The sequence below is a fragment of the Pristiophorus japonicus genome, chromosome 8 (assembly GCF_044704955.1).
Source record: "Pristiophorus japonicus isolate sPriJap1 chromosome 8, sPriJap1.hap1, whole genome shotgun sequence".
Lineage (NCBI taxonomy): Eukaryota > Metazoa > Chordata > Chondrichthyes > Pristiophoridae > Pristiophorus > Pristiophorus japonicus.
In genome coordinates, this window is record NC_091984.1 from 78,963,311 (window position 1) to 78,978,869 (window position 15,559).

At 44.6% G+C, this 15,559-nt stretch overlaps 1 protein-coding gene across 3 annotated transcripts in view; it reads left to right on the forward strand.

Annotated features, from left to right (window-relative positions):
• scp2a (sterol carrier protein 2a) overlaps positions 1-15,559 on the forward strand; it is a 165,624-nt gene that overhangs the window by 147,482 nt on the left and 2,583 nt on the right. For all 3 annotated transcript variants that reach the window (XM_070886951.1, XM_070886952.1, XM_070886954.1), the window contains one exon: positions 12,459-12,538. In XM_070886951.1, the coding sequence (XP_070743052.1) occupies positions 12,459-12,538 (80 nt within the window). The remainder of the gene's footprint in view (positions 1-12,458; positions 12,539-15,559) is intronic.

Consider the following 15,559-nt stretch of genomic DNA (forward strand, 5'->3'; position numbering starts at 1 on the left):
CTCTTCCTCCACCCGTCACCCACCCTCCCCCCACCCTCCCACCTCTCCCTCCCCCCCCCCTCCCCTCCCTCCCTCCCCCCCCCCTCCCTCTCCCCCCCCCCCTCCCTCCCTCTCCTCCCCCCTCCCTCCCTCTCCTCCCCCCTCCCTCCCTCTCCTCCCCCCTCCCTCCCCTCTCCTCCCCCCCCTCCCTCCCTCTCCTTCCCCCCCCCCCCCTCCCTCCTCCTTCCTCTCCTTCCCCCTCCCTCCCTCTCCTCCCCCCCTCCCTCCTCTCCTCCCCCCCCCTCCCTCCCTCTCCTCCCCCCTCCCTCCCTCTCCCTCCCCCCTCCCTCCCTCTTTCCCTCCCTCCCTCTCCTCCCCCCCTCCCTCCCTCTCCTCCCCCCTCCCTCCTCTCCTCCCCCCCCCTCCCTCTCCTCCCCCCCTCCATCCCTCTCCTCCCCCCCTCCCCTCTCCTTCCCCCCCCTCCCTCCTCTCCTCCCCCCCCCCTCCCTCTCCTTCCCCCCCCTCCCTCCCTCTTCCTCCCCCCCTCCCTCCCTCTCCTCTCCCCCCCTCCCTCCCTCCCTCTCCTCCTCCCTCCCTCCCTCTCCTCCCCCCTCCCTCTTTTTCCCCCCCTCCCTCTTTTTTCCCCCCTCCCTCTTTTTCCCCCCCTCCCTCTTTTTCCCCCCCCTCTTTTTCCCCCCCTCCCTCTTTTCCCCCCCTCCCTCTTTCCCCCCCTCCCTCTTTTTCCCCCCTCCCTCTTTTTCCCCCCTCCCTCTTTTTCCCCCTCCCTCTTTTTCCCCCCTCCCTCTTTTTCCCCCCTCCCACTTTCTCCCCCCTCCCACTTTCTCCCCCCTCCCACTTTCTCCCCCCTCCCACTTTCTCCCCCCCTCCCACTTTCTCCCCCCCTCCCACTTTCTCCCCCCCTCCCACTTTCTCCCCCCCCTCCCACCCTCCCACTTTCTCCCCCCCTCCCACTTTCTCCCCCCCCTCCCACTTTCTTTTCTCCCCCCCCTCCCACTTTCTTCTCTCCTCCCCCTCCCACTTTCTTCTCTCCTTCCCCTCCCACTTTCTTCTCTCCTCCCCCTCCCACTTTCTCCCCCCCCCCCCTCCCTTTTCTCCCCCCCTCCCTCCCCCTCCACACCCCTCACTGTCAGAAACAGAGACACTGACAGACAGACTCTCTCTGAGAGACACTGAGACAGAGACACACTGGGGAGTCCCGTCCCAGCATGCTGTTGGAGGGCTCCTGGTGCAGCAGTTGGTGAGTAGAAACTTAATTTTTTATTTGTTGATTTTTTAATTATTTTTTTTATTTTTTATGATTGATTTATTTATTGTTGATGATGGCCCTTTATTTGTAAAAGTGATGTGTTTCATGTTTGTAAACTTCCCTTCTTACCCCCCCTTCTCTCTTCCTTACGCCTGATTTTCTAAGTGTAGGCAAGGTTTTTCTGAGCGTACAAAAATCTACACTTCATTCTAAGTTAGTTTGGAGTAAGTTTCCGCTGCCTAAACTTGCAAAACAGGTGTAAGTGGCCGGACACGCCCGCTTTTGGAAAAAAAATTCTGTTCTAAAATGAAACTGTTCTAACTCACTAGAACTGGAGCAAACTAAATGCCGAGAATTGCAATTTCTAAGATACTCTATTCTAAACTAGTTGCTCCAAAAAAATAGGAGCAACTCAGGCCGAAACTTGACCCCAAAGAAACTGAAAGAAAAAATGGATTGAGAGAGAGAGAAATATAAAGAAAAAGGAATGAGAATTACTTGCAGTAATTAATTTTCAGTGCCAGAGAGGTTGTCTGGCAGTAACTAACACTTGTCATGTTGTTAAAAGGGTACTTCGACTTGAAATGACTTGACTTGCCTTCCTGTGGTGAGTTTACTTCGTATCTACAGATCAAGTACAGGAACTTCATGTGGCACAATGGAGATCCAGACAGTGAGATGCCTTTTTCGCAGAGCTAATGACATCTCCAACAGCAACTTTTTGATTTCTCTGCTAATCGAGCGTCTGCATGAAGTAGCTGTGGCATTTGCGCATAAATAATGGAGAGCGCTATTAGCCTCTATTATTTTGATAGCAATTTTTGGGCCAGTATTTAGGATTATGGAGCAGTTCAGCAGAAAACAAGTTCTTAAAATGAATCCAATCTTTGTTTTTCCATTTTATTTTTTTAAAGTCTGGATAGACATGGGAGAGTTTGAATCTGGCATTTCAGTGCTTTTGATTTTCCTTCATGGACACACTGAGTGACATCATATTAAATATAAAATGTGCAGCAGCATAATACTTATGCAATTAATGTGGGTCTACAAATCTGGCGACCTCCGATTGCAGCAAGTTGAACACATGGGAGCTTGTCCCATATGTTGTCACTCCGAACACAATTAAGGCTCCATATTTCACATTGGAGCCCAACAGGCTATGGAGACCTGCATCTGTAACTGCAGCATATGGAGGTCATTTTGCTGAGGTAGAATTTTTTTTTTAAGTAAAATTGCCTATTATAAGCTTCAAGTTTGACTATTTGTATAATTCAAATTGTTTCTTTTACTTGAAGCTCCTCCCTCAGCACGGTGATAGCATTTGTTACCCAGTTGTAGCATGCAAGCTCTCCTCAGAGATACAGTCACCTTAGCTCACACTGCTGTGATCCTTTCAGCATTCTGCTTCCATTTGCCACGTTGCATTTGAAGCCATTTGGAATTGTTTTGTGTAAGAAAACCATCATTTTAGGCATGCACATTGCAAGCTAATGCATACACTGGGTTTGTATGGATTTTTTAAATCACGTGAGGGAACTATGAAGAAATAGGTCCTATTAAGCCACTAGAAGGACAGCTGAGTCGATGCAAGAGGCTGCATTCTTTCACTAGCACTATGATGTGCCTCCTCCTGTTGGTGACTAATGTTTTGAGGTTTTTTTTGTAGCATAACGTTTTGAGAGTTGCAGCTGATTCCAGCAGATCACTTGCTAACAGACCAATCAATGCAAGGCAAGTTGTTGGGTTGTAAAACAGGTTTGAAATAAAGGAACATAAAACAACATTTTTGGATGCTAAAGGATAAGGAGGGAAAGTGGAGTCGAGGTAGAAGATCAGCTATGATCTTATTGAACAGCGGAGCAGGCTCGAGGGGACATAAGGCCTACTCCTGTTCCTATTTCTTGTGTTTCTTATCTAAGGTGCATCTTGTTCGCCTTCTGTCATCATGGTGGTTGCATGGTAGACTGGGTGATGTGTAATGAGAAGGGACTAATTAGCAATCTTGTTGTGCAAGGCCCCTTGGGGAAGAGTGACCATAATATGGTAGGATTCTTTATTAAGATGGAGAGTGACACAGTTAATTCAGAAACTAGGGTGCTGAACTTAAGGAAAGCTAACTTCGACGGTATGAGGCGTGAATTGCCTAGAATAGACTGGCAAATGATACTTAAAGGGTTGACGGTGGATAGGCAATGGCAAACATTTATAGATCACATGGATGAACTTCAACACATGTACATCCCTGTCTGGAGTAAAAATAAAACAGGGAAGGTGGCTCAACAGTGACTAACAAGGGAAATTAAGGATAGCGTCCAAGGAAGAGGCATATAAATTGGCCAGAAAAAGCAGCAAACCTGAGGACTGGGAGAAATTTAAAATTCAGCAGAGGAGGACAAAGGGTTTAATTAGGAGAGGGAAAATAGAGTACGAGAGGAAGCTTGCCAGGAACACAAAAACTGACTGCAAAAGCTTCGATAGATATGTGAAGAGAAAAAGATTAGTGAAGACAAATGTAGGTCCCTTGCAGTCAGACTCAGGTGAATTTATAATGGGGAACAAATAAATGGCAGACTAATTGAACAAATACTTTGGTTGTCTTCACGAAGGAAGACACAAATAAACTTCCGGATGTACTAGAGCACCGAGGGTCGAGTGAGAAGGAGGAACTGAAGGATATCCTTATTAGGCAGGAAATTGTGTTAGGGAAATTGATGGGATTGAAGGCCGATAAATCCCCAGGGCCTGATTGTCTGCATCCCAGAGTACTTAAGGAAGTGGCCCTAGAAATAGTGGATGCATTGGTGATCATTTTCCAACAGTCTATCGACTCTGGATCAGTTCCTATGGAATGGAGGGTAGCTAATGTAACATCACTTTTTAGAAAAGGAGGGAGAGAGAAAATGGGTAATTATAGACCGGTTAGCCTGACATCAGTAGTGGGAAAAATGTTGGAATCAATTATTAAGGAGGAAATAGCAGCGCATTTGGAAAGCAGTGACAGGATCGGTCCAAGTCGGCATGGATTTATGAAAGGGAAATCATGCTTGACAAATCTTCTGGAATTTTTTGAGGATGTAACTAGCAGAGTGGACAAGGGAGAACCAGTGGATGGGATGTATTTGGACTTTCAAAAGGCCTTTGACAAGGTCCCACATAAGAGATTGGTGTGCAAAATTAAAGCACATGGTATTGGGGGTAATGAACTGACGTGGATATAGAATTGGTTGGCAGACAGGAAGCAGGGAGTCGGGATAAACGGGTCCTTTTCGGAATGGGAGGCAGTGACTAGTGGAGTGCCGCAGGGCTCAGTGCTGGGACCCCAGCTTTTTACAATATACATTAATGATTTGGATGAAGCAATTGAGTGTAATATCTCCAAGTTTGCAGATGACACGAAACTGGGTGGCGGTGTGAGCTGTGAGGAGGACGTTAAGAGGCTGCAGGGTGATTTGGACAGGTTAGGTGTGTGGGCAAATGCATGGCAGATGCACTATAATGTGGATAAATGTAAGGTTATCCACTTTGGGAGCAAAAACACAAGGGCAGAATATTATCTGAATGGCGGCAGATTAGGAAAAGGGGAGGTGCAGCGAGACCTGGGTGCCATGGTTCATCAGTCATTGAAAATTGGCATGCAGGTACAGCAGGCGGTGAAGAAGGCAAAAGGCATGTTGGCCTCCATAGCTAGGGGATTTGAGTATAGGAGCAGGGAGGTTTTACTGCAGTTGTACAGGGCCTTGGTGAGGCCTCACCTGGAATATTGTGTTCAGTTTTGGTCTCCTAATCTGAGGAAGGACGTTCTTGCTATTGAGGGAGTGCAGCGAAGGTTCACCAGACTGATTCCAGGAATGGCTGGACTGACATATGAGGAGATACTGGATCAACTGGGCCTTTATTCAGTTTAGAAGGATGAGAGGGGATCTCATAGAAACGTATAAGATTCTGACGGGACTCGACAGGTTAGATGCGGGAAGAATGTCCCCGATGTTGGGGAAGTTCAGAACCAGGGGACACAGTCTTAGGATAAGTGGTAGGCCATTTAGGACTGAGATAAGGAGAAAATTCTTCGCTCAGAGAGTTGTTAACCTGTGGAATTCCCTGCCGCAGAGAGTTGTTGATGCCAGTTCATTGGATATATTCGAGAGGGAGTTAGATATGGCCCTTACGGCTAAAGGGATCAAGGGGTATGGAGAGAAAGCAGGAAAGGGGTACTGAGGGAATGATCAGCCATGATCTTATTGAATGGTGGTGCAGGCTTGAAGGGCCGAATGGCCTACCCCTGCACCTAATTTCTATGTTTCTATGATACAACAATAAAGGAAACATTTGGAGAAAGGGTATTAAGGCCAGACATTGATACTGTTGCCCTTAATGATCAGGAACAACAGGATAGCCATCGTCCCATCTCAGTAGCTTCCAGCAAACATTCATACTTGAAAAAAAATTATTCATTCATGGGATGTGGACGTCCAGCAAGGCCAACATTTATTGCCCATCCCTAATTGTCCTTGAGAAGGTGGTGGTGAGCTGCCTTCGTGAACTGCTACAGTTTGTATGGTGAAGTTACTCCCATTGTGCTGTTAAGAAGGGCGTTCCAGGATTTTGACCCACCGACAATAATGGAATGATGATTATATTTCCAAGTCAGGATGGTGTGTAACTTGGAGGGGAACCTGGAGATGATGATGTTCCCATGCGCCTGCTGCCTTTGACTGTCTTAAGTGGTAGAGGTTGTGGGTTTGGGAGCTGCTGTCGAAGAAGCCTTGGCAAGTTGCTGCAGTGCATCTTGTAGATGGTACACACTGCCGCCACAGTGCGCCGGTAGTGGAGGGAGTGAATGTTTAAGGTGGCAGATAGGGTGCCAATCAAGCGGGCTGCTTTGTCCTGGATGGTGTCGAGCTTCTTGAGTGTTGTTAGAGCTGCACTCATCTAGGCAAGTAGAGAGTAATCCATCACACTCCTGACTTGCATCTTGTAAATGGCGGAAAGGCTTCGGGGAGTCAGGAAATGAGACATTTGCTGCAGAATACCCAGCCTCTGACCTCTTGTAGCCACAGTATTTATGTGGCTGGTCCAGTTACGTTACTGGTCACTAGTGACCCTCAGGATGTTGATGGTGGGGGATTCGGCGATGGGAATGCCATTGAATGTCAAGGGGCAGTGAATATACAATCTCTTGTTGGAGATAGTCATTGCCTGGCACTGTGCAGTGGTCACTGATACCAATGCTGTCGTGGACAGATGCATCTGTGACAGGTAGATTGGTGAGGACGAGGTCAAGTAGGTTTTTCCCTCATTGTTTCTCTCACCAACTGCTGCAGGTCCAGTCTGGCAGCTATGTCCTTCAGGACTCGGTCAGTAATGGTACTACCGAACCACTCTTGGTGATAGACATTGAAGTCCCCAGAGTACATTCTGTGCCTTTGCTATTCTCAGTGCTTCTTCCCAGTAGTGTTCAACATGGAGGAGTACTGATTCATCAGCTGAGAGAGGGCAGTAGGTGGTAATTAGCAAGAGGTTTCCTTGCCCATGCTTGACCTGAAGCCATGAGACTTCATGGTATCTGGAGTCAATATTGAGGACTCCCAGGGCCACCCCTTCCTGACTTTATAACACGGTGCTGTTACCTCTGGTCGGTCTGTCCTGCCGGTGGGACAGGACATACCCAGGGATGGTGATGAAGGAATCTGGGATGTTGGTTGAAAGGTATGATTCTGTGAGTATGACTATGTCAGGCTGTTGCTTGACTAGTCTGTGGGACAGCACTCCCAATTTTGGCATAAGTCCCTTGATAGTGAGGAGGACTTTGCAGGGTCTATTGGGCTGGGTGTGCCTTTGTCGCATTTGTAGCCACTGCTGAGGTCGATGCCGGATGGTCTGTCCGGTTTTATTCGTATTATTTTTTATAGTGGTTTGTTACAACTGAGTGATTTGCTGAGCCATTTCAGAGGGCAGTTAAGAGTCAACCACATTGCTGTGGGTCTGGCGTCAGAGGCCAGACTAGGTAAGGACGGCAGATTTCCTTAGTAACCAATGAGGTAGAAATAACTTTTTCTGATGAACTTTGAATGAAGCTAGTTTCAAAGCGATTGGCACAATAGCGAATTTAATTGGCAGTTTTAGGCCACTTGCCGCAGAATACCCAGCCTCTGATCTGCTCTCGTAGCCATGGCATTTATGTGACTGGCCCGGTTGAGTTTCTGGTAAATGGTGCTCATTAGGATGTTGATGGTGGGGGACCTGGTGATGGTAATCCCATTGAATGTCAAAGAGAGGGTAGGCTCTCTCGTTGAAGATGGTCATTGTGTGGCATTAATCAGCCTGAACCTGGACGTTGTCGATGGCTTGTTGCATGCGGACATGGACTGCTTCACTGTCTATCTGAAGAATTGAGAATGGAACTGAACACTGCAATCTTCAGCAAATAGCAGCAATTCGCATCTTGTGATGGAGGGAAAGTCATTCCTAAAGCAGCTGAAGATAGTTTGGCCTAGGACGCTGCCCTGCACCAATATCCTGGGGCTGAGATGAGTGGCATCCAACAACCACAACTATCTTCTTTCGTACCAGATCTGACTCCAGCCACCCCTGATCACCATTGACTTCAGTTTTACTAGGGTTCCTTGGTGTCACACTCTGTCTAATACTGCCTTAATGTCAAGGGCTGTCACTCTCACCTCACTTCTGAAATTCGGCTCGTGTCCATGTTTGGACCAAGACTGTAATGTGGTCCAAGCCCCAAGCTGTGGAGACAAGAAAGTAAAGACCCACATTTTGGTTCTTGTGTTTTTAAACTGAAAGCTACAAAGTTTTTGCCAAGCTCAAAAAGTTAGACATGCGGGAGGGCCATTAGGACTGTGTTCTTTATTTTTTATAATTTGTTCTGTGTTCTCTTCCTGTGAAGTAAAGCGACTCGTATCTGGTCTTATTTCACTCCGTGTTTTTTTCCGTGTTTTTTTCTGTGTTTTCTCGGTCCTCCTTCAGAAAGATTGAAGTTGCACACTTGCGCGCATTTGCTAAAAACATGGTTTCCAGATCATGTGTGTAAGGGGGGTCATATAGTTACACCCGAGTTACGCTATTATTTGCATAGATATTGGGCATTGTCATCAACTACAGAAATGCGCGGGACATGAGATCTGCTGGGGCATCGACTTGCATCATTGAAACAGAACAAGTATTGGAGGGAGACCCAAATTTGTGACCGTGACTATCCTGTGGATATTTTTTTTTAACGATTACAGAGTTGCAGAATAAATGTATGCTGTTTTTTAAAAAAAGGAGACTACAAAATTCAGAATGGCATAGATAAATGAAGAGGTTAGAAAAAAATAAATTAGAGAGCTTGTGTTTAGAGGTCCTCATTCTGGCAGAAGCTTAAATCTGCCTGCAGTGATTAGAACATGATACAGAACCTCAGGCCTTTACCATAAAGCTAATCTGTCTGTGGGAATTGGGACTACCGGAAACTGCTGCTGTGCTTTGTGCAAGCTGTGCTTTTATTGAAGAACAAGGGATGGGAGATTTCCACAAGCTACTTACTGGCAACTATCACACAGATACTGCTGGAACAGGGCCATATACCTTTTAAAACCTAAAGTTACAATGCTGAATCTCACAAGTTTTAATTGTGTTATTTGCTGGGAATGCTGTGTGTTTTTAAACAAAGCTGGCTGCACACCAATCCCTTTAATCTTGTGAGAACCTAAGAAATGTTAAAAATGTTAAATAGTGGGACTGAGTGGCTTAGTGGGCTAGCACACTGTCCTTTCTTTCTGGGTTTAAATCCAACCCAGACTGATGAGATATCAATGTTTGGTGCCAGTGTTCTCGTTACCATCAACCGTAATTTTTAACACACACACTCCACCAAACAAATTCACTGTTATGACAGCGTGATACATTAGCCTCTTGTATTATAATATAATCTACTTTGTTAATGGCTCTTTTATTAACTGATGCTTTATAGAAAACAAAACCCGAGCATGCTGGAAATGCATTGGTCAGGATCTGAAAGGGGTAAATAGGTGAACATTTCAGATATTAGACTTCATTAGAGTTGCCATCCTTTGCTCAATCCAAATCCAAAACCAAAGTGAGGCATTAAACTGGAGATGGGGCATTAAAAACTCTGCTGTGCTTATGTGAAATGTGACTCCTCTTAAGTTTGCAAAATGACATACAAAATGGGTTTGCTTGTACAGGTTGCACCTCCCTTATCCGGAATCCTCGGGACCTGGCCTGTTCTTGATAAGAGATTTTTCCAGACGAGGGGTGGTCACATTAAGTTGGATGGTACAGGTACTGAGCAAGGGGATATCAGGGCTGGCTGGCTTGAGGCTGGGAGTGCGGCAGAGAAATCATGGGATGGTGGGGTGGCGTTGGATCGCAGATCCGGCCAGCGATTTGCGGGAGTCGGTAGAAGGACTTCAATTTGTTCATGTCGGAGTTCTGCACAGGCGCCACCCGGTGGCCAGGAATGGTTCTGGACGAGGGGTGGTTCCGGATAAGGAAGTTCTGGAAAAGGGAGGTTCAACCTGTGTACACATACAGCATTTTATTTTGAAGGCAGCAGTCAAAAAGTAGAGATTTGGTTATCAAAATTCGCCAGGATGATGCCAGGTATGAGAAACTATAGTTATGAGGTACTAGGACTATTTCTGTGGAGCAAAGCTGGCTAAAAGGGTATTTAATAAAGATTTCTACATTTATGAAGGGTTTTGATAGGATGAATAGGGAAAGACTATCGACTTGAGTTGGGGAGTCATTGTCAAGAAGCATCAATTTTCACTTGTCACAAAGACAGTGAGGAGAGAAGTTGGAAGAAATCTCTTCACACACATTCTGCAGAAGTAAAAGTTTTGCGGCATTGAGTAATTGAGGCAGAGATCATTGCTTCTTTTAAGGGAAGAGTAGATAAGCTATTGAAGACTTGGGGAGAGAGCAGGGCAGTGGGATTCGTTTTGGATTGCTCTAGCAAAAGAGCCAACATAGACACGATTGGCCAAGTGACTTATGTGCTGTAGTTCTATGGTTTGGTTCAAGATTGAATGGGTAGACGCACTACACTTTATCATAATAGGCATGATAACAATAGAGAAGTCCCTTTTGGAGGACTAATTAGGAAATGCTCAGGAGGAAAGAAGATATGAGAATAGAAAATAACTTGCATTTACATGGTGCCTTTCATGGCGTCAAAGCACTTCACGGCCAATGAATTTACTTTTGTAGTGTAGCCACTGTTGTAATGTCGGGAAATGCAGCAGGCAGTTTGCATACAGCAAGGTCTCAGAAACGGTAATGAGATAAAAGCTGATAACCAACAGTACCAATACAGTTTAGAGGGATAAATTTTGGCCAGGATTCCAAAAGAACTCTTCTGCTCTTCTTCAAAAAGTACCGGGTATCTTTTATGTGACCTTAGATGGCAGACGGGACCTCAGCTTAAAGTCTCATCCAAAAGTTGGGACTTCCAACAGTACGGTACTCTCTCAGTACTCTACTGAAGTGTCAGCCTAGATTATGTGCTCAAGTCCTGGAGTGGGACTTGAACTCGTGACATTTTTATTCAGAGGGAAGAGTGCTACCGACTGAGCCAAGGCTGACACTAAGCCTTGGATTTAAACTCTTCAATTGAGTTGGAGAGTTCAAATTCACAATATTTTACAAAAAAGGCAGCTAATGAGTTTAATAGCCTATTAACAGATGTTAAAATGCTGGAAAAAGGTTACCCCATACATTTTAAAGTGCCTTCACTATAATGTGCGTTTTGTACAGCTCCCAAGGTAACCATAAGCAGAAGGTTTAGTCTGACATTAAAAGCCACTGTTCAACACTCAAATATATACTGACATCTCATTCCCAGATACAGGGTCTGTGGCTGAGTGCCTAAAATTCTGCTGTTATGAGTCTGGTAACCAGAGAGAGAGAGAGAGAGAGAGAGAGAGAGAGATCATAAATAGGATAGAAGGAAGACAAAAGAGAATTATGGTAGAAAGCATTTTACAAAAACAAAAATTTATCCATAAAAAGGGCACATATACCTCTGTCTCAATCTCTCTGAATTACTTCACTGGAGACAAAAAATGCCTGCTAGGAGGACTGAGTTGGTGGGGGGGAATTTTAACCCAAAAAACTGCTGTGTTGGGGTTGTGTGGGAAGTTGGTGTTAAATTAGAATCTCGACCAGAACCCACCCATTCCAATTTTAACGGAGGCAGGACAGGAGTGTCAGGCAGTCAACGCACTCCCAGGAGGCAGGTTGCTCTTTTAAATATTATAATTTATATTAATAAATATCATTCAATCAGGCCGCAAATTTAACCACCATTTTAAATTTAATAGTGGCTGATCAGGTTTTGTAGGCCTTGTGAAACCTGCCAGCTAATGGAAGGCAAGGACTAATGGATCCAGGAGTTAAGGCCCTTCATACTTATCTCATGGAATCAGCATCCTTGCCTACCCCACGCCCCGCAATCAGAGACCTTCCCACGAGGTCTCCGATCATTCTCCGGACCCCGCCGCCCCTTTGCTCCTCTGATCAGCTCCCACCTGATTTCCTTCCTCCCTTCTCTCTGTGGCCTAGTGCCACAGGCCTACCCACCCTCAGCCAGCCAGCTCCCACATCTTAACCTGGCTGGCTGCGGGTGGGAAACAGAGGTTTCCAATAACGGCAGGGCCTGCAGGAAACCCGCTTCCGACCCCCCGCTCCCAACCCACCAAAGTATTAAAATTCAGGCCGGTGAATGGGTTAGACACTGGCCTATCAATTCTAGAACTGGATTCAAATCTTGCCCAGACTGATGAGATGAAGTCTTTGTTGACTGCAAGGGTCCCATGAGTTTGAGTAGTCATAATTCAGTCACTAGTGTGCCCACAGTAGAAAACTGTCCCCTAAATCTGGCAGTAATTGGCAGACTCACTCAAGGCAGGTCACAGAGTAGTTCGTGTGAGAATTGGAAAAACTATTATACTGTTTTAGAGTTGCTCTTATTAAAAAAACATTTTTTAAATCTCGAGTTGGAGTACAGTAGATGGAATTTTATTGTGGGGCTGCAGACACTGGGTGTTCATGTATAGATATTTATGACAATTCAGGGGAAGTGTTTCCCCTTAATGTATAGTGAATGAGTTCAAAGCTTGTTTTATTTTGCTTAGTGTTGTAAATAAATTTCCTTTTAAAGAAGCTCAACTTTTTTTGTGTCTACATTCAGAGAAGAAAGCTGACTGCACCATAACCATGTCTGATGATGATTTGTTAGCTTTGATGACTGGCAAGATGAATCCCCAGACTGTGAGTAATTCCTATATAAAAAATATAATGTTGAACAGAAGGCTGAATTTATTAAATCGACTGCCTACTTTTCAAATTGCAGACTGTTTGGCTAAATGCCTTTTTCCTACATTCCAGAATGTTGCTTTTAACACCTGTTGTAGCAAAATGAATAATGGAAACCAATTGCAGACATGGCATCAAACTCCCTAAACATACATGATGATACACTGTGCTGGAAAAATACATTCCATTAAGTTTACTTTTTATTGCTGTAGTTCACTTGCAAGCTCACTTAAAGGGACTAGAAACACATTCGAATGTTTTACTTTTATTGATAAACCTTAAAGAGCCTCTCCTCCCAACTGTAGAAAAACAGGGATAATTATCGTATTCTCTTTCTCTTCCCCCACCACCCCCCCCAAAAAGGACCCTTGCTGCCCAAACCTCATCTAAATGCAGTCCCCATCCGCTCCCTTGAGCTCCTGGTCAAGGAATGACTTCAGCTCTGTAAGTGCCCGTTGCAGCATACTGAAACATCTTTGATGTATTTACGTGTCAACTGAAATGTACCACGACTTAAGGAAGTATATAACAATATCAATAAAAGTTTGAAAGAGAAAGTTTGGACCTTTTGATAAAATGTGTATGTGTGCATGTATCCAATGTTATCACTTTTTTTTTTCCATTGTCTACATTTAAATGAGTAATCATCAATTAACATAAGATGCCATTAGCATCTTTATGACTTGTATTTATTGCCCATTCCAGAGGGCATTAGAATCAATCATGTATTGTGGGAATTTCATTACTTTTTTCTGCCAGCCCACAAATGACCAAATTCTTTGAATTCAGTTTCTCAATTTGGCAAGATGGGATTTGAATTAATGATCTCTAGTTGTCCAGTACCATAATCGCTAGGCTACCATACCTGTGGTCACTCTGTCGGTGTCGGGTACTCACCAGGTCCGATTTTGCTCATCTAGCTGATGTGCTAGATCTCACTTAACAGTATGAGATAAAATAAGTAAGAAATCAAACTCTTTGAGAGGAAAATGAGACACACCACTGGGGATGCAACAGGAACCAACAAATAACATAAAATAAGCAATTCAAGAGGCATGGGAACTAGAATGATAGAACTCTCACCTTTTGAGTCAAGTGATTGTGGGTTCAAGCCCCACTCCAGAATTTGAGCATATAATCTAGGTTGACACTTCAGTATTTAGAGAGAGCTGCACTCTTAGAAGTGAGTGATGTGTTTTGGATGAGACAGTAAAGCTAGGCTTTGTCTGTTATAGTGGATGTAACATATTCCAGGGCACTATTGGAGAAAAGCAGGGAGTTTTTCCAGTTTCATAGTCAATGTTCTTTCCTCCACCAATATCACTACAGCAAATTAACTAGCCACTAACCTAATTTGTTTTTTGAGGGACTATGCTAATTGGCTATTATATTAGCCTACATAACAATAGTGTAGTAAAGCTCTTTAGGATGTTTTGAGGTCATGATGAGCAATATATAAATGCAAGTCTTTCTTTAGAATGATGATGGCTGTTGCAGCCAAATCAAAGTGAGAAATTCTTCCAGTATTCTGTCAAGAGGATTAGCAAATTGATGCAAACGGAGTTGAAACTGATAATGAACCAAAAAATAATTAACATACTAAATTATTTTCTAGAAATATTCATTAGACAAGAAGCTGGTAGCATGCCGGCACTAGAGACACTAGTATTGGGTCATTGCAAGATAAGGCACCAGAAGCATGTGATTTGACTAACTACCTTGATTTCTTTAAAGAAGTTACACCCAATTGGATGTTGATAACCCTGTGATGTAGACTTTCAGAAGGCCTTTGATAAAAGTTTTGTATAAAAGGCTCCTACACAAATTGAAAAGTGTGGTCATTCTAGTTAAAACTTGGAAACTGAAAGATTTAGCTGAACGAGAGGAAGCGGCAGGTACAAGCGAAGGGAGTGATGTCGGTCTGAGTGACATGCCTGAGGGATTCATACTAGAATGTCTACTGTTTTTAAAATTTACATGAATGACTTGGATTGGACAATGCAAGTTAGTCAAGTTGCAGATAATGTTAAACTGGGAGTGGGTGAGAGAGGAGGGAGAGCAGTTGTGTTTGTTGCACTGATGTATTAGCTGAGGAACTACCAGAAAGAGTTGGGCAGGAGATAGGTAAAAGAAACAATTTGCATTTATATAGTAACTTGCATGTCCTTGGGGCATCCCAAAATGTTTCACAGCCAATAAATTACCTTTGAAATGTAGTCACTTGTCAAGTAGGCTAATATAGCAGCCACTTTGCATACAGCAAGGTCTCCCAATACAGGTAAGAATTGAGTGGAAAAGCTAAGAGGTACACTTGTAAGTGACATTGAACTAGCTAGTGGATAAACTGAGATCTGGGGTATTCATTGTCTTGATGTTTACCATGGCTAAGTCACTGCCAGATGTTGAGAGTGCATGTCAGAAACATAGAATGCCACCCCGCCTCCTTTTCCTTTCTGTCTATCCTTCCTAAATGTTGAATACCCCTGGATGTTGAGTTCCCAGCCTTGGTCACCCTGGAGCCATGTCTCCATGATGCCAATTATATCATACCTGTTAACCGCTATCTGCACAGTTAATTCGTCCACCTTATTCCGAATACTCCTCGCATTGAGGCACAGCGCCTACAGGCTTGTCTTTCGAACACACTTTGCCCTTTTAAAATTTTGCTGTAATGTGGCCCTTTTTGCTTTTTGCCTTGGGTTTCTCTGCCCTCCACTTTTACTTTTCTTCTTTCTATCTTTTGCTTCTGTCCCCATTCTACTTCCCTCTGTCTCCCTGCATAAGTTCCCATCCCCCTGCCATATTAGTTTAGCTCCTCCCAAACAGCACCAGCAAACACTCCCTCTAGGACATTGGTTCCAGTCCTGCCCAGGTGCAGACCGTCCGGTTTATATTGGTCCCACCTCCCCCAGAACCGGTTCCAATGTCCCAGGAATTTGAATCCCTCCCTTCTGCACCACTCCTCAAGCCACGTAT